We start from the raw sequence: 25,472 nt of genomic DNA, 5'->3' as shown, positions 1-25,472 counted from the left end.
TCATCTGAGAGCACTTGGAACGAGGAACAGCAGGGATGTTGATTCTCCCACACCGCCGTTCCTCACAGAGCCACATGTCCCGATAATAACGTCATCACCAGAGCCACTTTAGTCTGTTCAGTAGAAAACGTCAAAGGCTGTAGAGAGAAGAACAACAAGCACTTAGTTAAAAATGCTCGACAGAGATTGGGCTCACTGGAATATTGTACAGGAGGTGGTAGACGGGGTTCGCTCTGATGGCTTGTCGCCACTGAAGCTGGGGGAATTGGCAGTGGGGGTGGCGCAGTGGGCGATCTTGTTGTTTCGGCCTTCAGGTGTTGAATTTGGGCAGTGAGCTCGGACACCTGCGCTACCAAGGCTTGCACCGCGCGACCCGTAGCAACCATTTGTTCCTCTTGACGATCCATGCGAGCACTGTTGCTTGACAGGAAATCCTGTAAATCAGAAGCATTCGCTGAATCCATATTGGTCAGATCGTTCTGTCACGGGAAATGACGAGGAGTCAATGGCGAATGCAGAAAAACAATTTATTAGAGCAAACTTTCAGCAGAGCAGAGAAAGCAACAGTCAGAATGTCGTGGCAACAGTCGCTTGGCAGTGCAGGGACCGCAATGGGCAACCAGTCCTCAGAGTAATATCCAACAGGAAGAAAATCCCAACAGGAAGAAAATCCAAACAGGCTTGAAGCAGGTAATCCAAACAAGGACGAAGAACATGACACGAGAGACAAAAACACGGCCAGGAAACACACCGCCTGAGAACACCAACGATCTGACGACAACACAGCGCAAAAAGCACAGACATTAAATAGCGACCCTGATGAGCTCCAGCTGGCGCTGATCAACTAATCAGCTGTGGTAACACACACAGAATGAGTCGACGAACCTGCGAACCTCGACAGCTATTACTACTTAATTTTATAATTGGCGAAACACAAAATGGAATTATGAAAAAAAGACATATCAGCTCCAACATAAGATTAGTTCTTGATTTCATTGATTATTCACAGAATATTGATTCAGATGCTTTTATAATGTTTTTGGATTTTTATAAAGCGTTTGATCTTTAGAATACCAATTTTTGCTTAAATCTCTTAGCGTTTTTGGTTTTGGATGTACTTTTATCAACTTGGTGAGAATGCTTTATAATGACACAGTTTTGGTCGGCTTTCAAACTACTAAACGCTTTAATTGTGATAGAGGAGTGCGCCAAGGTTGCCCCATTTCCCCATTTCTTTTCCTTCTAGCTGTTGATATTTCCTTCTATCAATTGATATTTTACAAAATCCCAGTTTAAAAGGTATCTCTATATAAATAATTTAAAATATCTCAACTAGCTGATGACACTACTGTATTTCTTAAAGGAATAATTCACCCAAAAATGAAAATTATAAGAAAATTGTAAGAAAAATATCGATATTTAAAACTTTACAAATTACTAGCTTCCGGCGGATGACCATACGCATACTGCGCAAGTTGGCTTGCGCCAAACGAGTAACACCTGATGTGATGTATGACGTAGGATGTAGGAGTATCGTACGCTTAGACGCTTCTCACAGTTCAAACAAATAGGGCTGTGCAACAAACTCAAGCTCTTCATCTCTTTAAAACTTCTTGTTTTAGACTTCTAATTTGTGACCGGTGTTTTGTTTTGCTCTATCTTTTTATTTTTTTATTGCAAAAAAAAAAAAAAAAAAAAAACATCAAACAGCACTGCATTGAACAAAATGAAAAACAAACAAACAAAACAATAACATCTTAATCAGTATGAAAAATATTACCTTAAGTCTTAAGAAACTTATCAATTGATTTAAGAGATTTAACAACAAGCAAAATCTTAGCGATAAGATGTAAAATCTAGGCAAAATCTTGAGAAATTTGTTTTTGTGCATAAAACATTTACAATACAACACGACATATGGCTTCTCGAACGAGAAAAAAAAAATGTAGGATGGAGAATTCCATGTCCATGGACAATTGATTGGATGGTTGTGGTTTGCTAATGGTCAAACTTGTCCCGCCCTCGCACAAGTAAACACGTCATCAAAGAAGAGAAGAGATCTTGCAGCAACAAGAGGGAAAGTTTTTTTCCCCCCAAATTTTGATTAAAGAGCATGGGGACACATAAATTAAAAAAAAAAAAAAAAAAAAAAAAAAAAAAAAAGATAAATCACGGATAAATCATTTATAATAAATAATGCAATATTCCATAAAAATCAAGAATTGTCCATTTTGTTTTCATGGTGACTAAATACAATTAAACAAATGTATAAATAAAGCCAGGCTTTTATTTTGAAAAGGGTCTTTTCGGTGGGCGATAGACCGAAATCACAGAGTGGTCTCCCGCTTCACATTACTTCTGCTGCGGTCAACAGATGAGATGCACACAGAGTCGTGAATGACCGTAAACCACGTTAAGACGCTCTGTTAAATCTGTTCTCATTTATATCTGTTGACATTTGCTTCCTCCGAGCCCGTTTGACATTGATCATCCAGGTTGAAGCGGGATTGTTAGTCTAGGTAAGAGAGAGAGAGAGCAGTAGAGGAGGAGGAGGCCACTCCTTTGATAAACTGAGCGGACTTAAAAAGCTGTCTTCATGCAGCTGCTGCTGTGTTATATTTACATTCAGCAGGTGTGTTTGTTCATAAATCACTAGAGCTGCGTGTTTGGATCCTTCTGGAAATCTCGCGTGTATCATTATTCTCGTGTCGCATCTTCAAAGACGAAACAATGTAACCTGGTAACACGAATGCAGGTAAGACATCGCGATCTCTTTCTCACTAATAAAATGTGCCATGGAATTATTTTAAGTCCCATCCAAATACCATCGTGCATGAACATGTTAATAGTGCAGTACAACTGTAACAAAGTACCATGCCGTTACTATCAGATACATCAATGTAACATCCCAATGAACACATGTATGTTCTAAGAAAATTTTGCTAACGTTCCCATTAAGTTACGAAAACATTACGTTACGTTTCGTAACTCTTTTTTTTTTTTGGTTATGCGAACGTTAAGGGAACATTCCATTTGTTCATTCTGCAAACATTATGGGGACGTTACTTCAGAATGTTCTCTGAAATATTTGAAAAAACATTTTTTCAACCACCCAAAATATTTCAGGAAAAAAACGTTTCGCGAATGAAATCGTGCTAACGTTCTGAGAACATTATTAAAGACCAGACAACATTGAACGAACGTTCTATTAATGTCACTTAAAGAACGTTCGCTTGAGAGAATGCTAGAAATTTAGCTAAAGTTCTGAGAACGTTCCACTACAGTTCTTTATCTTACAGTATACTTCTTACATGTTCCATGTACTTATAGTAATAACAGTACAATATTAAATATTATGGGGGTTCCTTGCAATTCTTTGAAGTGAATTTGAGTAGCATACCATGGTAAAAAACATGGTGATGGATACATTTCCTCCAGTGTTTTTGCCACTTTTTTATTAGTGTAATAAGCAAAGTACTGTATAGATCTCTTAAATAAACTAACTGCAACACGTGAAATCCTGTGCAAGACGTTCTGTGATGTTTGTAATTTGTCCACTAACAGCTGCTTTAAACAGACGGATCCCTTGAAGTTTTGGTGCTATAGAGTGTCATACGTTTATTTTAGGGTTCAGTGTGTTTTCCCGCCTGCCATATACAGCCACACTGAGTGAGAGCACTTTGTATATCATGCAGACTTCCTTGGTTACGTGGATCTCAGTGCCATTACAGTAACACAGTCCTTCAGACAGCCAGACCTCATAAACACCTGTCAGGAAACAATGCTGTGATTCATCCTTTGTTCTGAAAACCAAACCAAACCAAACGAAAGGAAGGAAATCTAATCTTGTCTGTCAAATGTGGTTAAAACACATTGAAAAATAACTTAGTTTTTATTGAATTGTTTTATAAATGTATTGTATTCTGAAGTATAAAAAGTCCAATTAAATATATGTATCATTAGAACATAAATAAAATTAATATATACGCACAAACTTAGATAGATAATATTTTAATCTGATTTGAGCCATATAAGGGCAGCATCATTTTGCGTGTGTCTTTTATGAAAGAATATCCTGTGGAGATGATGTAGAGACTCATGGATATGGTTATTGTTGTGTCAGGTCGGCTGCTGTATTTAGTTACCCAGAGAAACGTGGGAGGCCTCGCTAACGTAACCTGATATGTAAGCGGTAGTGTCTCGCTGCTATCTATCCAGCATTCTTGGATTGCACTTTTGCGTTCACGTTCAAGCCTCCTGGTGCAGACAAAACTATTGTGTGCATCCCAATTCACCTACTTAATTTTACTATGACCTAAAAGTTTGTACAGTTTTTGTGAAGAAAAGTACATACCTTTGAATGTGTGGCAGAAGAGTAGACAAGCTTTGGGACATACACTACTTTGTCATAATGATGCATTTAAAAGTTAATGACCAAACATGTCTTTATAAAAGTTCACAATGCTGTTGCAGATGAAATATAATGTGGATAACATTGAAAAAATATATTTTCGTCAGGTTAGATTCTGATTATTAATTACACAAACCCCTTCATCTAAACCTCTCTACTTAACATCAGACTCGCATAGCTGCCATGTTTGTAGTTTTTTAACACTTTTCATTAGTGTTTGTAGTTCTAATCGAATCCTCGTCCAATGCACAATGGGTTGTGAATAATATTAGCCATTAGAGTGTGCACAAATCTGCACTTCAGATTCTAACCAGAAAAAGTAAACCATCTGGGAATACTTATTTCAACATACTACAATTTGGGACACTAATTCTGATTTAGGATGAATAGTATGTGAATTGGGACGCAGCACTTGTCTTCTGTAGAGCTGCTTTATAGCTGAATCAGATTAATTTCAAACTTAATGAACTTTGGCAACACACAGCTATTGAACTTAATTGAATCAGCATTGAAATTATTTGAGATGAATGATGATAATATTAAAAATATCTATATGTCAGTTTTTCCCCGTGATATCAAAAATGGTACTGAATATCGATATATTTCAAGGTATCGTATCAAAATGAGAAATTCCAGTATCGTGACAATAATTTCTACCTTTCTGCAGATTCAAAGTCCATAAAACAGCTAATTTTCATTGATTATAATTGTTGAATCTATGCAGCGTTGATTTGTTATTTTGAGTGAATCCTATGAAACCTGTCAAAATCATGTCTAGTCATATTTCATCCCCAAACCAAAAGAAAGAGATAAAATTCCACTTTGCTTATGAAATGAACCCTATTTTTAGATTTTATTTATTTATTTATTTATTTTTTGGCATTGTGAAATTATTATCATGACAGTTAAGTGCATGTTCGCCTAAATTCTTATGACCTTAAAATATGTATATTATTAAAACGTTATTATTTAATATATTATTAAAATCTAATATTTCTAAATTATGGTGGTATTTGTTGTACTTCCTTCAGTTAATGCTGATTTCAGTAATAAATCTTTGCATTATATTAATCACAATCACCACTGAGAATAATAGAAATTGCAAACAAAAGTCCAAATTAGATGCATTACAGCCAGGAGAATTTGGGGGCAAAAGCTGATTTGTGCCATCACAGTGAAAATAATCTTAATGGTTCAAATAAATAAATAAATCAACCATGCAAGAAACATCATGATGTGGGAAACCCTGTCCAGACCGACAGCAGGCTTACTCAATGGAAAGTGTGCCACGGCTGACCCAAAATACTCAGAGACTAACACATAATGACCATCTAGTCATGATGCAGGACTTGACAATTACGTCTACTTTTTTGGTTTATATTATAATGTGTTTTGCATCTTGTCAGCAAAAGTATGTTTAAGTAACACCTGATGTGTGGGATTATAACTGATGTTTCCTAAAACAGGCTAGAGTTAAGAAGATCTTACAGCAGCAGCAGTGAGCCGGGTCAAAGTGAAGTGAAAGCCCACACAGATCCAGCCATGCTGGAGGAGGACATGGAAGTGGCCATCAAGGTGGTGGTGGTGGGGAACGGAGCGGTCGGGAAGTCCAGTATGATTCAGAGATACTGCAAGGGCATCTTCACCAAGGACTACAAAAAGACCATTGGGGTTGACTTTCTGGAAAGACAGATAATGTAAGCATGCTTTTACGCTTCAGTCAGTTCTCATGCACAGCTTTTGGTTTCTGTGTTTAAACACTATTGCTCGGCAGTCATTTGCAGATGTACCACATTAAAGCGTAACTTCGCCTATTTTCAACCCACTTTGTATTGTTACAATGTAAGTACTGGTAGTACATGTAAATGAACAATGTTTACTCGTTCTCCGTCTTACCTGGACTGAGAAAATCACGTTTATTTGTCAGCATAAGTCTTTTGACAGCTCCAGGGCTTTTGTGAAAACTACAGATTATACTTATGCATGTTTGTATCCCCGCCACGGACAGTCGGATCGACAGAGGGTTATTAACAGAACAGTTATTGTAAGGGTAGGTTTATCACTGAACATTGTATCGTACTATTGCTGTGTTCACACCATGTCATAATTACCTTAATTTCGAGATGAGATCATGTGACAATCTACTTGGTTCACATCCTCTAAATGGGAATTATGCGTTTCTATGGCAACACTATTGTGAATGCTTTTTACAAGTTAAAAACTCATTTTTCCCCTCCTTTTGGTCTGAAACACTGTGTTCGTGGCTTTCTTCGTATTTACAATTCTCTGCAGCCTTTATCCGCTGCCTACAACGCGCTTTATCCTTCACTGAAACCGAAAGTAACTCACTCCACTAAACATTTACTCTTTGAATTCAATACAAGTCGACATCATTATGACTAAAAGTTTGCTAAGAAGTATTTCCTACTAAAGCAAGGTGGTATCTGACTCTGGTAAGCATATCAGTAGCAGACTGGTGGGCGTGGCCTTGGATGGCAACATGCCCAGTACATTGTGGGTATTGAAGTTTTCCTACCTATTTGGCAAAAGGGAAAACAGCAGTCTTTTTCTCTGTTTTCTGTAGTCAGGTAGCACTGATTTAAAAAATTTTCCCCGCCTTTCTACAGTATAGTCAGCCAAGTTTTATTGAAAGCCCATTTTACCAGCGGTGAAGTACCCATTTAAGGCTGGCTGCATTTCTTTGTTGTGCTTTTTTTTTTTTTTTTTTTTTTTTTTTTAAACTCTTTTACCAGGAAGAATCCCATTTCTTCAGAAATGGAATAATCCAAGAAGACATTTGGAATAGCATACTATCATTACTAATGCAAATTATTTTTGCTGTATGTAAACCAGTGCACAATATGCACATTTTCTGCATGGAAAACCCCAATGATCTACTGAATCTGCCAGAATGTGTAGTATAGAAGATGAGTATATCACATGGGATATGTATCCCACAATGCAAAGCATTCACCTTGACCTTCCTTTTACAGATTTACAAAATTAACCAGATGCAGTATACTGTATATAACACAGTAGATATGTTTAGTGGACAGAACTGCTTTACATTATTTACATTATTTACATGTGAGAGTGACAAAGAAACACATAACAGTGTGAAAATACAGAGAGGGACAAACAAGCCAAGCCTTTTTGAGTTTTGCTTTTAATCCAAGATTCACATACTACGAAGCTGTTTTTGCACTGACTCATTCCTTTGTTATGAATAATCTGATCATTTGGTTTGCACCCATCACGGTCTGAATAATTACGTATTTTATTTGTTTAATTTACTAGATAATCCATTAATAGGCATTATCATATGTTATATAAACCAGTTTGAGTTAATCCATCTCAAATGGACCATTGTAGGTTTTTAAGCACATGAATAAAATAGGCTTTTCCCCAGATTTCTTCTAGCCATAGCTCTGCAACCAGTCTAATCTGAAACTCAGTTTTACAGCACACTGTAAAACTGCTCTCTCACACCTCCTCGCTTAAAGCTAGGCTAGACAATGTTTTTCATAAACACTTTTTGTTATGCTGGTTGGAACTCTCTTCACATCCTGATAGCAATCAATAATAGAAGTGGTCTAAATAAAATGTACAACTGTGGAAGTCTCAGGATAGGGCTGCACAATGTTGGAAAACTGACATTGTGATATTTTCTGCGATTATATATAGCAGTATGAAAAAAAAAAAAAAAAAAAAAAATCACCAGATGACTTGAATAGCTGTATTTGGAAAGAATGAATCATTCTAGGTGTGATTTTGTAGGGGAGTGAATCTGCATAGAAAATAATAAACAAATTACAAGCATAGATAAATACAATAGAACAAAGATACAAATGAAATAAGCAGTGCTTTGTTTTTCAGGTAAGTCTAACAGTATTCAAGTACAGAAATTGAATAATCAAATGTAAAATAACAATGCATAGTCTTCACTGTATAAATTAAATATAATTAATCTTTGTAAATGCTACAAAAGTGATTTTCTCTTTTTCTCTTTGTATTTTGTTGTTTGATTAACATTAATGACACAGACAGCAGCAGGAATATTAGGCTACTGTCACTTTAAGACTGAATGCATGGATCCAATATAATGATATGCATCTTTTTTCTTTCTCAACTGTTTGTTCATAAAGCCATAAGCAACTATGTTTACGAGGATACTCGTCAAGGCATTTTGACATAATTTTGCATGTGTCCGTTCAAGCACCAATAGACGTGGAAGAGAACAGAGTACAAAATTACTTTTGTGGTTTTAAAATCGCTGGAATGTTTAAACTGAAAGGACCTAAAACGTGCAAATGATCAACTTTAGCTCTATGATGGTTAAATTTTGCAATTAATCTGAGAATCACCTGCTTTTCGAACCGTGGTGCCTGGTCCATACGGATCAACTACAATCCCTATACTTGACATCGTGTATCCTGCGAAGTGATTATCGTGGATGCGCACGTCGCAATATCTATGCTAAAAGAATATATTGTGCAGCCCTATCTCAGGACCAAAAAATGTTTGTCCAATCATTGCATTTAGTCCGGTAATTTAACGCTGTCTCTCGTAACGCTTTGCAGACTCTGCTCTGGCTGTGAGCATTCATGTGTTTTGAAGGAGGCGTGGCTTTGGAGACGCTCTGAAGGGAGGGGGAATATTATGTTTTCAAAGCTAGCTTGCTATTATTAGCCTCTCCGAAATTGCCTACCCTACCTTTTAAGATAAGTCTCAGACCTGAAATGTTCTGCTTGCACACTATACTTCAATAAGTATAAAAAAACATTAAAAACATTTTCCCGCAATTACATACGTTTATGTCTCACAATTCAGCAGTTTTCTCGCAGTTGTTTATATCTCACAATTTTGACTTTTTTCTCACAGTTGAGTTTATATCTCGCAATTCTGACTTTTTCTCGCAGTTGAGTTTATATCTCGCAATTCTGACTTTTTCTCGCAGTTGTTTATATTTTGCAATTCTGACTTTTTTCTCGCAGTTGAGTTTATATCTCGCAATTCTGACTTTTTTCTCACAGTTGAGTTTATATCTCGCAATTCTGACTTTTTCTCGCAGTTGAGTTTATATCTCACAATTCTGACTGGATATCTCACAATTCCAAGTTCATAACTCACAATTCTGATTTAAAAAAAAAAAAAAAAAAACTTTTTGTTTTTTTTAACCTTTGCAGTTTTTTTAAATGGACTGACCTGTTTGACATAGTGTTTTTATGATATAGAATTCTCATACTATATAATGTAATGTTTTGGCAGTACCGCCCATCTGTATTTCATATGCTGATTTTTAGAAATTAGTAGGCAACATATATACACAGAATGTTCAGTATTCCACTCATATGTACTGTACATATCACTAAAAAAACATCCTGAATTGGTCACATGAACAGAAATAAATGCCAGTAATTATGGCTCACACTTGACCCAAGAGAGATGATTTAACACTTCCGAGCAAGCGCGTTTCCTGTTTGTATTTAAATATAGTATATGACAAATAACACGCTGTGACGCTCAGGCAACCCTGTGGGAAAAGAAGATCCTCTTGCTTCTTTTGCAGTAGCCGACACAAACGTGTAGTTCCTGGATCACGGTCTCTTTCCAGATATTATAACATGAAATGTGTCATCCTCAGGGAATGCCAGAGAAAATCTGTGTGGTTTACTGGTTATACACATAAAACGAAACGAGGAACAGATGAGCTGTCAGTGGCTTCATCGGTTTCAAAGTTTCGTCAAACTGAGAGCGAAAGCAGGGGCCGGTTGTGTAAACATTATTGCTAACTTAAGACTGTCTTAACTAGTCTGACCAACAAGCAATTGCTTAGGGCTAACCAGTCTTACTTTTTGGATTCAAACTAGACCAATCTACCTTTTTATGTAACTGACTTAAGTTATGACCAGTCTTGAAGAAAAAAAAATTGATGACTAACATGACTAGTCCCAAGCAGTTTATGCAACCACTGATCTGAATTGCAGCTGTGAGAGGCTGCCCCAACAAATTTTTTGCTGTATTATTTGATGTAACTGTTGTATTCAAGGTTTCAAGACCTATGCATATATGGATTTTGAGATTGTCTGCATGTGTTCCAGAGTTAACGGCGAGGACGTCAGATTGATGTTGTGGGACACGGCCGGACAGGAGGAGTTTGATGCCATCACCAAGGCCTATTACAGAGGTGCGAACGCTGGGATGTTTCTCTTCAGGTGTAGGCTTGTGTTTTGCTGTAAGATGAGAGGCATTGACGTGTGATTGGTCCTGCAGGGGCTCAGGCCTGTGTGCTGGTGTTCTCCACCACCGACAGAGACTCGTTTGAGGCCATCAGCAGCTGGAGGGAGAAGGTGGAGATGGAGGTGGGCGACATTCCCACCGTCCTGGTGCAGAACAAAATCGATCTGCTGGATGACACGGTTATCAAGAAGTAAGAATCAGAGTTCAGTAATGCACTTTAATGCGTTCCTTCTAGGGATTGATGTGAAAAACCTTTGTGTTGTTGCTTCAGTGAAGAGGCTGAAGGTCTTGCTAAGAGGCTGAAGTTGAGATTCTATCGGACATCAGTGAAGGAAGATCTCAACGTCAATGAAGGTGAGCGATAAAGTTTTTCAGTTTGTAAAACTGATTGTGCTTTACTATAAAGTAACACATTTTATTTGTTGTAGTTTTTAAGTACCTAGCTGACAAATACCTGCAGCGACTCAAACAACAGTCAGCGGAAGAGACCGAGGTTGTTCACACATCCAGCAATAAAATAGGTAAGAGAACTTTTGGGTGACATTACTACTGTTAAATGTTTGCGGTCGGTAAGTCATTTTTTATTCTTTTTGAAAGAAATTAATGCTTTTATTGAGCAAGGATGCATTAAATGGATCAAAACTGACAGTACAGACATTTATAATGTTTCAAAAGATTTCTATTTCAAATAAATGCTGTTCTTTTGAACTTTCTATTCATCAAAGAATCCTGAGGGGGGAAATGTATTGTGGTTTCCACAAAATTATGAAGCAGCACAACTGTTTTCAACATTGATAATAATCATAAATGTTTTTGAGTAGCAAATCATATTAGAATGATTTCTGAAGGATCATGTGACACTGAAGACTGGAGTAATGATGCTGAAAATTCAACTTTGATCACAGGAATAAATTATTATTATAAATGATTATATAATTACATATATTCACATAAAAAACAGTTAAATTATAATATTTCATACATAAATACATAAATAAATACATCCTTGGTGAGCATAAGAGCATATTTTATCAATTTATTTATTTTTGACTAGGATCAAAGTTAACCATAGCTTTTTTCATATATAAATTTTATTTTTATATATATATATATATATATATATATAATTTTTTTTTTTTTTTTTTTTTTTGCATATTTAAACAACACTACCAGTGGTCATTAAACTTCAGATTTAGCATTTTCGTGCTTTTCTTAAATGGTCTCTTTCTCTTGCTTTTTTCCAGGCGTTTTTAACACTACCGGTGGCTCTCATCCGAACCAGAATGCCAGTGATCTGAATGGCCGTGAGGTCATAAATCTGCGCCCAAACAAGCAGAGGACGAAGAAAACAAAAAACCCCTTCGGTAGCTGCAGACTGCTGTAGAGCGGCTCCTGATTCACTGCTGGGGTCGATGAGCCGCAGGTGACATGAGGCTTCACTAAACATAAAGAAAGGTCTCTTCATCCACAGCAGATCTGTCATATTCTGTGTTTCATACCATCATGGACTCCTGTGGATGAGTGTGTCTGCTGCGGGTGAATGTTTGCGCACCCGAGCCCTCTGCTGGCTGCAGCTGCTTTAAACACTAGTTTTTAAATTAGATGGTGAATTTCTGCGCCAATAGGAGCATCAGTCAGAATTGCGTAAAAAAATATGACACACAATATGCTCTACTGGCGCAGAAGTGACTTGACTGTGTCCTAAAAGTCAAAAACAACCCACAGTGAGTGACAGTAAATTGGAGATCTGTTAAGCTATTTTTGTACGAGTATCAAAATGGACACTGCCCGTCCTCACATTTTAACAATGATTATGGCTCAAAATTTAAATGAGAAGCGAATATATTTTCTCACAGATGTGCATTATTTGATGTGGTACACAGCAGGGTAATAATCAGATTTTCTCTAATGAGATTAATTACAAAAGAAAAAAAAATCAGATTTTTAACACACCATTTGTGCTTTTGGACTGTTCATCGTTTGTGCAATATGTTATTATCGATGGAGATGCATCATTTGCAATCTTCCCTTAAAAGTAATGTTCATTTGTTTCTTATATGAACAGTGTCATGAAGTTCAACCTGTATGTTCTTATAGGTATTTTTGTATGAAAAATGTAGTAAAGTAATGACTTACTTAAATCCATAACATTTAACACAGTGCCAAAATGTTTCTAAACTCTACGTACTTGTAAGAAATGTAAATAGCGTTAGTAAATGGTTGATCAAGTCAGATTTTTAGATATTGTTTCAAATGAAATCAACATCATTGATATGCATCACCATGCTCTTCTGAGACTTTGTCATATTCTAACTCAATACCAAATGCAAGAGGTGGAATTATATAAACACATTCTTTTGGAATAAGGAAGTTTAACTTTTTTTTTTTATTATTCATTTGCTGACAACTGGCAATGCTGTCAGATATTACAGCATATAACATCATACACTCACTGCTAGGGCTGGGCGATATAGTTACTAGAAATTATGTATTGATATTATTAAGCCTTTTGAAGTTATTCTACATTCTACTTAATATATATGCATTTATTTTTTCAATCGGTCATTTTAACCAAAAAGCCACTGTAGTAAATTATGCATCAAAATGTTCACACTAAAATGCAGTAAAAATCATGCATAATTCTACACTGTTTTAAACTAAATGAACACAATTACAATTACAGCTTCGTTGCTGTGGTATACGAAAACGGTTTCGTCTATCAACATGAAATCCATAATTTTTTGCAAGCACAGTCTAAAAATGATACGATTCCATTTTGGTGAAATTCGGACAAACAGTCTAGGAGGAGTTAGAAAAAGTAGGTTATGAAAAAAAAAAATCAAAATGGTGGACAGGAAGTTTGGCAAAATATGGCAAAATTGGTATGTGTTCTCGGCATGACCCAAGGAATCTGTTAAGACCAGTTTCATTTATTCAAAAGTTATTAGCATTTTTGTAAATTTCATTATAACTTTTGACCACAAGGTGGCGCTGCCCTGAAACTTTTTGAGTACTGTTAGGGCATAGTGCCAAAGGCACATACCAAGTTTCGTAGCGATACACTGTTCATAAAATTTTTTAATGCCAAAATTCAAAATGGCTGATGCCCAAAATGGCCAGTATGGGATTTCAAATGGCCGAAGGTTTTATGATTTTTATGAAGACCACTTTTATGATTTTTGGACAAAGTTCTAAACAAAAATAGCAATTTTTCATATCTCCGGACCAGTAGGTGGTGTTGTGCCGAAATGCAGCATGTTACCTCAGGTCATGCTTGTGATGACATGGACCAAGTTTGGTCTGAATACGATAAAGCGTTGAGGAGATACAACCTTGCGTCTATTTTCGCAAGCGCTATGTAAAATTCGTTTGCATGCTTTTCGAAAACGGTTTGACAAATCGACTTGAATTCCATAACTTTTTGTCAGCATGGTCTGAAGATGATCTGGTTCAATTTTTGTGAAAATCGGAGTAACGGAGGATGAGTTTGAAAAAGTAGGTTTTTCATAGAATTAAAAATGGGTGCAATCGAATTGGCTTGAGCAACGGAATCAGAGGAAACTCCTTACGGTTCAAAAGTTATTAGCATAAACATGAGTGCAAATTTGGACAGGCGGTGGCGCTAGAGGGATTGAGTTACAGACTCCAAATTTGCTATGTCGACATATCAGACTGTTCTCTATCTGTGTGCCAAATTTCACAACATTTTAGCATACGGTTCTATGGGCTGCCATAGACTCGAGCGGAAATTGAAGAAGAATAATAAGAAGAACGCCAGCGATTATAACAGGTACCTATGCACCTTTGGTGCTTGGCCCCTAATTAAATTTAATAATTTTCATTCATCTACACACCAATGTAACAAAAAAATAAATAAACCTCAATGTTTACTTACATATATTGTTTTGCTGTTTATTTACTAAAGCATTGAAGTCCTTAAATAGGGAGGAACATTAAAAAAAAACTTTAAATGAATGTATTGCTAAACAAATCAGCATAGAATACAACTCAGTAGGGAACAAAGTAGGGATGGGCCCGAACGTGACAGCGACCATCGATCATAAAAATATAAGTCACGGCGATCATCGTTTTCATGATCGATGGTCAGAAAAAAAGAGCAGCTATTCCAGGGATCCAAGACCAAGTCCTATCTATTTGAATGGGCTCAAACAGCATTAAAAAAAAGCCAATGCGCATGTGCAGTCTTAAGTGCGAGTCTCGGGTTTCTATGGGAACCGGAGCCTCTAACGACAGCTGCAGTGATACAATGACTTTATCAATCAGCGACTGGCTCTTTTACTTAGAAGGCGGGACGTATTCCGCCATATTGCGCGTTGCAGTTTCTGCCATTCATAACTAATAGGAGTGAACCATCTTTTTCTATCTATAGTCTTTGATTAGACACAGACCCTTGTTTAGCCTGTGTTTCATCGCATTGTTACGGGAAGAGCGCATCCACATAGAAGTTACACATTCTGAGCACGGTCAAGTTCACGTGTGCATTCACTTCCTTTTGTGCAAATGTAAGTTGTAATATTACTTTTATGTTGTATATATCTTAATAATTTCATATAAGATGCATTTGTTTGAGTCTATTAACCCGCTATAGCAAAGCGCTTCGGTTTCCCAGTGTTCATTCACTCTTCAGCGTCAGTGACATTAGTGATTGAGTTATTTGAAACAATCATATTTCATATATCAGGTTTCTTGTTCAAAACATTGATGGTGCGTTACTAACAACAACAAGTTATTTTCTCGTCACAGTTTCATCAACAGTATGTTTTAATTCAAAAAGCCTAGTTTCGTCATGACGGGCATAACAACCCCGCCCCCTATTAACCGATTAATCGTTTTACCAAAGAACTTTTATTGACAAGAAGTGAAACTCAATAGAACGTTCCATTGCGACACCGGCACCCAGCAGCAGCCCTACGCTTCCGCCATTTTGGGGTGAAAGTGATTTGGCAGTCTACTAGTGTCTTGCTGTCGCTATGACAATATCAACTGCTTTGTTTAAAAAAAAAAAAAAAAAAAAAAAAAGTACATTAAAGCTGAAATCCAACCTGAATGATGACAACACATGATAACGTACAATCACTTGTGATCATCAAATACATTTATCAGTGATCATTTAACAGTTTATTTTACAGACTTTGTGTTTACGTCTTCCACTTTTTTTCACAAAACCTTTGCTCTCTAGAAACCCAGTCAGTTTGGGTTAAAATTCTTTGAAGTTCAAGTATTAGCATTATAAACACTGAATTAATACCAACATATGAAATTAAATTAAGGACATGCATCAGAAAAATTGGGAATGTTGGACAATAGAACAGCTTGACAGTAAACTGTTTTTGCAGTGTTGTCTTATATTAATGTCCGTTAAAGCAAGACTATGTAAACAAAAAAACACAACCACTGTGTCCAAAAGTGGGAATTATGGGATAACAGACACAGCAATGCATCATGTTCTATTATCATGTTTATAGTGTGATCCAGGAGATTAAAACGTACAATATATATTTCAGACCTAGTGGAGTAATAGTAACTAATAATAGTAATAGTAAATGTGAAAAGTTGCATAAAATGGAAATACTCAATAAAGTAGGCTAAAACTACCTCAAATGTATACTTAATGGTTGGATTCCACAATTGATAACATAAAACAAATAACACAATACAACATTGACTGTAGGTGTCATAAAATTTAATGATGGTTTAATTTGAGAAATGTTCTATTGCGCTTCTGATTTGGCTGTGAGATTCGCAGATTTTGTGTGATTTTCGTCATTCTGTCTGTTTCTGTGTATCTGTGCTGTTGTCCAGTTGGCATTTTCACCCCAAAATGGCGGCCGCGCTTCCAAAGCGCCACCTAGTGGCCGTTACCAAAAAAGCTGAGTTTCAACTCTTGGCTTCTATACTCTTTGGTTTTACCAAGCAGTACTTGAGAAAAAATGCCCATCCCTACTTCAAAGTACTGCTGTTGTTTTGAATTTTAAATAACATGTAAAAGATATAAAGATTTACCTTGAGGCCAATGACCACTGCCTTAAGTGTTTGCTTGAAACCCTTTTCATTATTATTTTCATAACCCACTCACTCACTAATGTTCTTGCCGCTAAAGTTAAAATCTGATTCTATAAAAACATCTCTGTAACGCTCTACTCTCACAAATAGATCATGAAACATGTCTGATTACAATTTCTGTAGGACAAACTAGAAATGATCATTCAGTATATCGCCCAGCCCTTCACTGTACACATTTCATTATGTTGCTAACATATTTTTGAATTCATAAAATATCAAACGCTTGAAGTTTTTCATCATGATGTCTGTTTTATCATGTGAATTACTGGAATCCATATTCTTCGTTATTAAAAAGTAAATGCACATATTTTAAGCGAGTTACACTCACCATCCTCCCAGAACCATGAAATTACAATCAAAGTATAAAACTCACTTTAAAGTTTCCAGAATACATCTGAGTAACGGTTATCAAGTTTAGCATCGATTCCTCATCCATCACCTGTTTATCACCTGGGGCTGAATTGCACTGAGACAGTATTAGGCTTTATATATATGTACAGGAAACCATTCCAGAAGTTTGTTTCATGTAGGTGAACGTATAATTTAGATTTCTAGAGGATCTATGACTAAATCTAGCCTCCCAAAGCTCCAGAGCCTTAACCACTAAACGCACAAGAGTGACCGCAACAAATGAAAGTTTTAGTGCAAGTGTTGAATTGAGCTTACTGAAAACTTAAATGTGCTAAATGTTTTACTAAATTTGGGTCCATCAACCCAACATTCCCTCTCTGAGTTTCATGCTTTACAATGTAAGTGAATCAGAGGATGTTACTGAATTGTTCACCTTTCCACATTATTCTAAAATAATCTCTGATGGATTGAAAGGAATGGGTCGGTTTTCCACAGATTTTGTGCTCCAGTGCGAGGGATTCCTTCCATGTGGCTTAACTTTTGATTGATTGTATTTATTCATGAAACGCATGCCTTGATTTATGTTTGAATGTGGAAACATGGTACTTCGCCACAAGGGCCTTCATGTTTACAGCGCTGGATATACCTGATTATTATTGATGTTCACATGACGACACTACAGTGGACTAAAGGCACTTTATTCATCTGATATAATTCCTGATCATGTTATTGTTAGGTTATTTTAAATATACAGTAAGGATAATTTTTTCTAATATGAAAACTGCTTTCAAAATTGATTTCTTTTCTGTTTTAGTTTTTCATTCTTCTTTATACTGATGTATTCATGACTTTCTAGTAGATGTTGAGAATATGCCAGCACCCTTCACTACCTGCGTATTTCTTAGTCAGCAGAATTGTCATTTGAAGTGATTGTTTTTCACGGTATGATAAAAAGGTCTGTTCGGATGTTTTATCTGCCGTGCCACACAGTTCAACAGGTGATACTTCGCTCCGTTTTGTTTTTGGTTTGTTGGGTGGTTGTTAAAAATGGACAAAATAAAGAATCTATTGTAGTTCTTTGATTTTTATTGTACTTTTTTCACACAACCTTGTATGTGCATGATTACAAAACAACTTTGTGAGTATTTAAGTACCCAAAATAAATCCAGAAATAACTATTCAAACGACAACCCCAAAAGAAATCAATACTTTTATTCATTAAGGATGCATTAAATTGATCAAAAATGACAGTAAAGATGTTTATAATGTTACAAAAGTTTTCTACTTCAAATAAATGCTGTTCTTTTTTACTTTGTTCATCAAAGAATCCTGATCATAAATGCAGCCTTGGTGAGAAGAAGAGATTTTAAAAATTAAAAATCCCCAAACGTTTGAACACTGTAGTGTAACTCTGAATAGTTCTGACTCTAAACATTGTTTGGTTGATTTGCTACACTGATTGGCAACTGTAAACAGCCTATTCAGACTAATAAACCATGTTTTTATTTTAATTATTATAATTATAGCTTTATTGAACATGGGTTTATAATAAAGCTATTGCAACCGTTTTCCAAAGCAATAAGCCACCTTGTGCTGTGTCTTACAACAGACCTTAACTGTATGGCAAGGCCTTAATAAAGGATTATTGTTATTGTTAATTGGCTTAATTAGTTATATGGCAAAAGTTATAAACTTCACCACAGAAAAGTTTTTCCTTGGCATTTTTTGTGTACAGATGACAACATTGTCAAAACGATCCCCGTTCACACGGATTCATGAAAATGACTAAAAATGCTGTATTCTGCTGCCAGGCCAGAAGATAAAGATGTCATTTTGTAAAGAAACACTACAAGCCTATAGACTGAACACTTAACACATGCACATGACGTCACCAGTATCATTTTCAAAAACTTGAACTTTGCGTTTTCAGGCCCCCAAAACTTAAATAAACGTCCCAAACGCATAAAAAGTTTTCCGTTTTTAGTTGAAAACAGTGTCGTGTAAACGGCCCCTGAGAGCCCTTACAAAGTGATCACAAATCCAAGAATCATCAAAGGCAGTTTGTGTTTTGCTGTAATGTTTCCTCCAGCTGCTCTGGCCAGTTTCATTCTGCACTCTTAAGACTAAAAAACCTGACGCCCAAATGTGAGATTCCCAGCAAGCCGAGAGCCAAACGTTCTCGTTAGAATGTAGAGAGCAAACAAGAATATCATGTGCAGCTGCGCTAAAAATAAACTACGACAAGCCAGTGAAATAATATTCATGGGGCTTCAGATGGAATGTAGGTAAGAACCACTTCTGAACTCTGACTGAATTCACATTGCTTCATATTGGTTAATAAATCTAACATATAATGAATTATTATAACAAATTATAACAAAAGGTTTAAGATCAGTATAGCTTTTTTTCCTGTATGTTAAATGCATAGAAGTAAAATAAAAATAAATATTCATGTGACCAAGAGGCCAGTGGTAAATAATGTAACACCTTTACATATCAGTTGTGTGTGTGTGTGTGTGTGTTGTCCTGAAGGCTGTCAAAGGCACATGTGCGGTGCTCGTGATTCCCCTCAACCTCTACAGCGTGCAGCAGTCAAGTTCCGGAAGTAAAAACTCCATTCATTTTCTCCATAAGGAAACTGATTTTTAACGATAACTTATAAATCTTTAAAGACAGTTAAGATGGTGTTAATCAGCAGTATATGCTTCTGTTGAACCCATCAGCATGTATTATTTCAACTTATTTATAAAATAACTGTGTTTAACAGCTGAATTTGTGATTTTAAAAAAAACTACATTACCCATGATGCTGTACAGAAAATTCCACCAATCAGGCACAGCGATCAAACTGCACCAAAATAGTCAGTTATTGTCAGTTAGTTTCAGTTAAGTGCATCATCACGTGAATTTTCAGTGTGAACACACTATTTATACTACAGAATGCTGCATAAGTGTGTGAATTGAGTGCTGCAGGGATGATATATTTTTGTTGGCCAAAACCCAGAAACAAGTGCATTTTTGTACTTCCAGTTCCATCATCCTGAAGTCAAAATGGATTTTTTGAATGGATTTTTTGTAGTCAAAAGCTTTAAATAAGGTCTGTGGTGAACACAAGCTCAAGATATTTTAACGTTTTATTCTATGATATAATCATGGCCTGTTGTAGTAATTTGTTAATGCTTTATACTTTTAAAGTTTCCTTTTAATGTTGGATGGGCGAGTGGATAATGTCATCTCATTGTACCCAGTTTTTGAAAATGTTCATTGCATTCATAGAGGCAACTTTTCACTGACTGTTTACAGTTTAGTGGAAGTTACTCCCATAATTTGCGCAAAGCATCATGGGGTGCAGGAAAAAGGTGGATAGCCTACGTTTAGCTTTTGACTTCTGCCGATTATATTTAGGCTTCAAAATTCCTAAAAGTTGAATTCATGAATTCATGATTATCGCAAAACATGGAAGAATTATAAACTTTTGTTAGTCACAAACCTTATTTTCTGCAATAAAGCAAAAGCCAATAGAAAAATCCTATTGGGTTTTTGTCGAGGGAACCAGGGTTATGCAAACTTCCGGCTTGGCCTACAAAAATACCTCTGTGTCCCAAATAGTATGTAGGATTACAATAAGTGTGTCCCAAAGCATAGTATGTTGAAAAGAGTATGTAAAAAGTCCCCGGATGGTCTACTATTTTTGGTAGATTTTCGAAGTGTGGATCCATGCACACTATAATGGCTAATATTACCCATAACCCATTGCTCTTGGGAGGAGGATTTGGTTTAGAACTACAAACACGAATAAAAAGTGTTAAAAAACTACAAAACATGGCGGATTTGCGCGACCAACAGTTAGGTAGAGAGGTTTAGATAAAGGGGTTTGAGTGACTAATAATCAACGTTTAACATGATAAAAATATTTATGTAATGTTATCCATGTTACATTTCATCTGCAATAACAATGTAAATTTTTATAAAGATCCGTTTGCCAATTATTGGAACACATCTAAAAAACACTGGAACACACTCATTATTGGAACACACATATATTTGGGACATATTTGCTATTGAGATATGCCTATTATTGGAGCACACCCTGTGTTCGAACACTCTTAAATATAATTGGAACATTGTTATTGGGACATATTCAATATTATTGGAACACATCAGTTATTCGAACACACCCATTATTGGAGCATATCCTCTATTGGACTTTTTTTAAATCCCTATGGGAAAAAAATGAATGGAAAAAATAGTTCCGGAACAAGGCCGCTGAAAAAGTGGGGAGGCACTAATGCACTCTATTTGCCATTGGCAAGACTAGAATGATCAACTTTCTGGTTATCCATAATTTTAATGGTTTTCTCAGCATTATCCACGTTCCTGATGAGGGTCTCGAGGCGCCTCTTGATTTTCTTCTGGTCCTCCAGGGCACAGCTGATCACGACGCTCTGAAACTTCTGATCAACAGGCACCGGCGGTGCGTCAGTCACACATGCAGCATGAAGCGCCTGCAGCCTCTTTTTAGCCGCCTCCATGTCTTCCAGCATTTTAGTGGCAATCTCATCAATAATGGCTATGGCTTTCTTCAAGGCCTCTTCCTGCTGGCTGTTTCGGATCGTATCCACAGAGACGTGCACTGTTAGCGCCCTGCCCATGAGTCTGGTGGCGGTCAGAGAAAGCTCTTCCCTTTCCCCTGAAATACAAGTTCAAATGATGTTTTACACGTGATCCATTAGAAGCCGCAAATGCTCTTCACGCAGCATAGAAGGCATACCGTCACAAATGCTCCTCATTTCCTGGCTGTTTTGTATGGATTGGATCATCTCAATCAAGCTCTCTCTCTCCTGCTCCATAGCAGTGGCTTCCTCACGCAGAGCCTCCACCCTGAGACAAACGTCACATTTATACAAGACACAACTCTGTAAAACTTGCTTACATAGTCAATTATGAAACACAAAGCAAACCAGCAGCAAAAATGAAAAAAAAAAAAATGTAACATGCAAATATAAACACATTTTGCTGTAACTGACAATGTCAGCTGTCCTGAAAACAGGTCAGTTCAAATCCATCTTCACTATATAGTCTTGCTAGTGTGGTTTTATTGTGTATTCTTACCCTACAATTCTGGAATTTTAGTTTGGAGGACAGAATTCATAAACATTCTGAATTTAAGTTTTTTGAACTCAACATAAAATATCACTGCTAGAAAAAATAATTTGTGTTTTTTTTTATTTTGACTCCAAAACTTAAAGGTAGGATAGGCAATTTGTTTTATAAACACTTTATAATGATAACTTATTTGTTTTAAATGCCCATTTTACAAGATGTAATATAAGTCTCTGGTGTTCCCAGAATGTGTCTGTAAAGTTTCAGCTCAAAATACCCCCAGATCATTTATTATAGCTTGTCAATTTTGCCCCTATTTGGGTGTGAGCAAAAACACGCCGTTTTTGTGTGTGTCCCTTTAAATGCAAATGAGCTGCTGCTCCCGGCCCCCTTTCCAGAAGAGGGCGGAGCTTTAACAGCTCACGCTTCGGTTGCTCAACAACAACAAAGCTGGAGAATCTCACGCAGCCAAAATGAGGATTGTCAGTAACGGTGTTCAGCCTTACATTGTTCAAACCGGAGTCGACACTGATGGAGAGATTCAGGAAGAAGTTACAACTTTTAGAATGAAACTGGACGTTAATGGATACATTTATGTAGTTGCTGTGGAGTTGATTCAACTCATCCACTAGCATGTGTCGTCATGTTAATCTTTTGTGCAAATCCAGTGTTGAATTGACCCTTGTTTGTGAAGCAGTCCGGTGTAAAATGACGGCATGATAACAACACTCTACTACAACAACTCTTCCTCTTCTCTAAAGCAGCCCAACATGGCCTCGCCCCCTTTATTGTGAGGTTTATGTAAATTTTAGTGATGTCACTAACCCAGGAAAAAGCTCATTGTAGTCCCTACCAGCCGTTTGTTGTAGTCTTTAAAAAGCGATTTCTGTAAAAGAAAATATCTCCCTTTGCATTGAACTTTGAGCATCGTAACTTTGCAGATGTTGTTTATGCTCAAACAGCAACATTACACACTAACTAAAGTTAAAAAAGTGAAATTATAAACAACCACCCCTTCAAAACATCTACATCTTCTTTTTTTGTCCAGTCATTGCATTAGGTCTCCCTTTAAACTCCTATTAACTTTTAATATGCACAGCCAGAGCAGATTCTGCAGCCTCACGAGACGAGAGACAACGTTAAATGACCTCATGTCTCAAAGCACATAACATTACAATAATAATGAATGCAAACAACTTACAGAGCTCTACTTGTACAATCTGACTGCTGCAGATTCATTTAGGTGTTGATAGTGTTGAAATAGAAAAGCATAAATGCGAGTCTGAGGACGTGAACAGCTCCGGGCAGAACTTAACAGGTTGCCATATGGTAATTACGGTTACTACATGGCGTGAACTATGTAGTAAGCTAGTTGTTTTGGTTCAGGAGGAACTGTAAAAGGTGGCTGCTGTTTGTTTGTGGCACTCGGTGACTGTCTGTCAACAACTCTGCATAACCTCATGATGGAACGCGCTGATGAAGTGTGACGCCTGCGTGAGCAGGTGTGCGGAGGTATGGAAATACATATGCTGACAGGCAGAGAGGACATATTCGAAATGAATGCAATGACTGAATGAATATTTTTTGGTCCCGAGACTTCCACAGAAGATATATGTACATGTTTTAATATTTAGAACACTTCTATTATTGATTGCTATCAGGATGTGAATTGTGTTCCAACCAGCATAACAAAAAGTGTTTATGAAAATAATTGCCCGCCCTACCTTTAGTTCTTATAGATCTACAGCCCTCGTGACAACAGTCCTCACTGAAAATGTCATATTGGTCACACTTTAGGTGTCAAATAATAAGAACAATATTTGTAGTAACAATGTACTTCTTGTGTTGATGTACTGGAAAACACTTGTGCTGCTATTGAGCTGGATACAGGAATGGTTAGAACAGGTTTGCTGGTATGGGTAGGTTTAAGGGTGTGTTAAAGGGTAAGGGAAGTCAAGTCCCCTTTATTTCTAAAGCACTTTATACAATACAGATTGATTCAAAGCAGCTTTACAGTGATAACAGGAACATGAGTCGATGATGCAAAGTTCATTTTCCAAAGAAAACCGTGTCATTGTTCAGCTGAAGTCAGTTCAGTGTTGAGTCAGTTCCACTGTAAAGATCATCATTTTTTAAATTAGTTCATTTCATCTATAAAGCAGTTCTGCAGAAAACAGTGATGTCATGTGCAGTCAGATGTATAATATTGCTAAATATTAAATGGAAGGAAGCAACAGTCAACAGTGTAATTATTGATGTGATTCTAGAAATTAATCCCAGCTGTAATTACATGCAGGTTTTTTAAGTAGAAGTACAATGTATGTACATGAGTGCATTGTGTCAAAAGATTTAAATGTTAGTACATAGTAAATACGTTTATTATAAAATGGGTATCTTATATTCATAGTTTACAGACGGAATAGTAGGCTATCTTATGTTTTGCATTTTCCTAAATTCATTACAAGAATTACGGTGCAATAATCACAAAACCTATAGTTTTCTTCGACAATTCCACATTTAGACACAGTTGCATTTACAGTGTTCTAGAAACTTTTACTGTTCAGTTGCGGCGATAAGCAAATGTAGTTATTTGAGCGAAGTCGAGTCAAGTGCTTATTGATCTTTTCAGATCTCGTCTGTAAAGACAGTCAATATCCATTGATCTCACCTCGTTTCAATTTGATCCAGACTTTCCAGTAAGCGTCCGGACCGGTCCGCCATTGACATGGTTCGGGTGAATTTGCCTTTAGATGCATCGTTCATTTTGGCATTAATTTTAGCTTGTGCCATATCTGCTGCTAGTCGCGTTACTGAATGATTATACGGGTGCAGTGACCTATAGGATATACCACAGTGGCACACCCGAGCAATATATCGATGACCGGTCTGCGAGTGAATCGTTCACATTTAGAATGATTCAATCGAATCGATTCGCACAGCGCACCGAACTGTGCGATTGTAAAGTGGGTGGGATGCAACATTCAACAGTCTTTTCTCGAGCAAGACAGACTTCATCTGGCACAAATCATGCAAGTTAGAGAGTAACAGCGCCAACTTTTCAGATGACACTGTGGTACTCGTTTTTCTAAACTAAAAGAAATGTGTTAATATTTTTATATATCTAAAAATATCTTACATCAACTCAAAGGAACACATGAAATGACCCACGCGGAAAACTTTGTGTGATGGCTCAAAAGAATCAGTATTATTATTATTATTTTTTTTTTGAATCAGTGAATTAAATCTGAACCCGTTCGTTGGAATGAATCGTCCAAAAGAACCGA

General features: G+C 36.6%; 2 protein-coding genes across 2 annotated transcripts; one reads left to right on the top strand and one right to left on the bottom strand.

The window, feature by feature from the left end:
- The first annotated feature begins 2,275 nt into the window (after positions 1-2,275).
- rab23 (RAB23, member RAS oncogene family) lies at positions 2,276-18,159 on the top strand. The gene is made up of 7 exons (XM_051916356.1): positions 2,276-2,755; positions 5,878-6,108; positions 10,513-10,598; positions 10,685-10,841; positions 10,923-11,005; positions 11,080-11,172; positions 11,896-18,159. The coding sequence occupies exons 2-7, from the start codon at positions 5,954-5,956 to the stop codon at positions 12,033-12,035; spliced, it is 714 nt and encodes a 237-aa protein (XP_051772316.1). The 5' UTR covers positions 2,276-2,755; positions 5,878-5,953; the 3' UTR covers positions 12,036-18,159.
- Positions 18,160-18,277: 118 nt separating this feature from the next.
- On the bottom strand, positions 18,278-25,091 carry bag2 (BCL2 associated athanogene 2). The gene is made up of 3 exons (XM_051916359.1): positions 24,857-25,091; positions 21,857-21,966; positions 18,278-21,775 (listed from the first exon to the last, which is right to left on the bottom strand). Exons 1-3 carry the CDS (start codon positions 24,976-24,978, stop codon positions 21,381-21,383), a joined length of 627 nt encoding a protein of 208 aa, XP_051772319.1. The 5' UTR covers positions 24,979-25,091; the 3' UTR covers positions 18,278-21,380.
- Between the last annotated feature and the right edge of the window lie 381 nt (positions 25,092-25,472).

This window comes from Ctenopharyngodon idella, chromosome 13 (genome assembly GCF_019924925.1).
Source record: "Ctenopharyngodon idella isolate HZGC_01 chromosome 13, HZGC01, whole genome shotgun sequence".
Classification (NCBI taxonomy): Eukaryota; Metazoa; Chordata; class Actinopteri; order Cypriniformes; family Xenocyprididae; genus Ctenopharyngodon; species Ctenopharyngodon idella.
Note: the sequence above shows the minus strand (reverse complement) of the source record. Positions and strands in the feature narration are given on the sequence as shown.

Excerpts from the sequence above, each read along its gene's own strand:
- rab23 (XM_051916356.1), top strand. The coding sequence starts at position 5,954 with ATGCTGGAGGAGGACATGGAAGTGGCCATCAAGGTGGTGGTGGTGGGG. Across the intron at positions 10,842-10,922 it reads GATGACACGGTTATCAAGAA|TGAAGAGGCTGAAGGTCTTG; the intron begins GTAAGAATCAGA and ends TTGTTGCTTCAG. Across the intron at positions 11,173-11,895 it reads CACATCCAGCAATAAAATAG|GCGTTTTTAACACTACCGGT; the intron begins GTAAGAGAACTT and ends GCTTTTTTCCAG.
- bag2 (XM_051916359.1), bottom strand. The coding sequence starts at position 24,978 with ATGGCACAAGCTAAAATTAATGCCAAAATGAACGATGCATCTAAAGGC. Across the intron at positions 21,967-24,856 it reads CTGGATCAAATTGAAACGAG|GGTGGAGGCTCTGCGTGAGG; the intron begins GTGAGATCAATG and ends CGTTTGTCTCAG. Across the intron at positions 21,776-21,856 it reads AATGAGGAGCATTTGTGACG|GGGAAAGGGAAGAGCTTTCT; the intron begins GTATGCCTTCTA and ends CTTGTATTTCAG.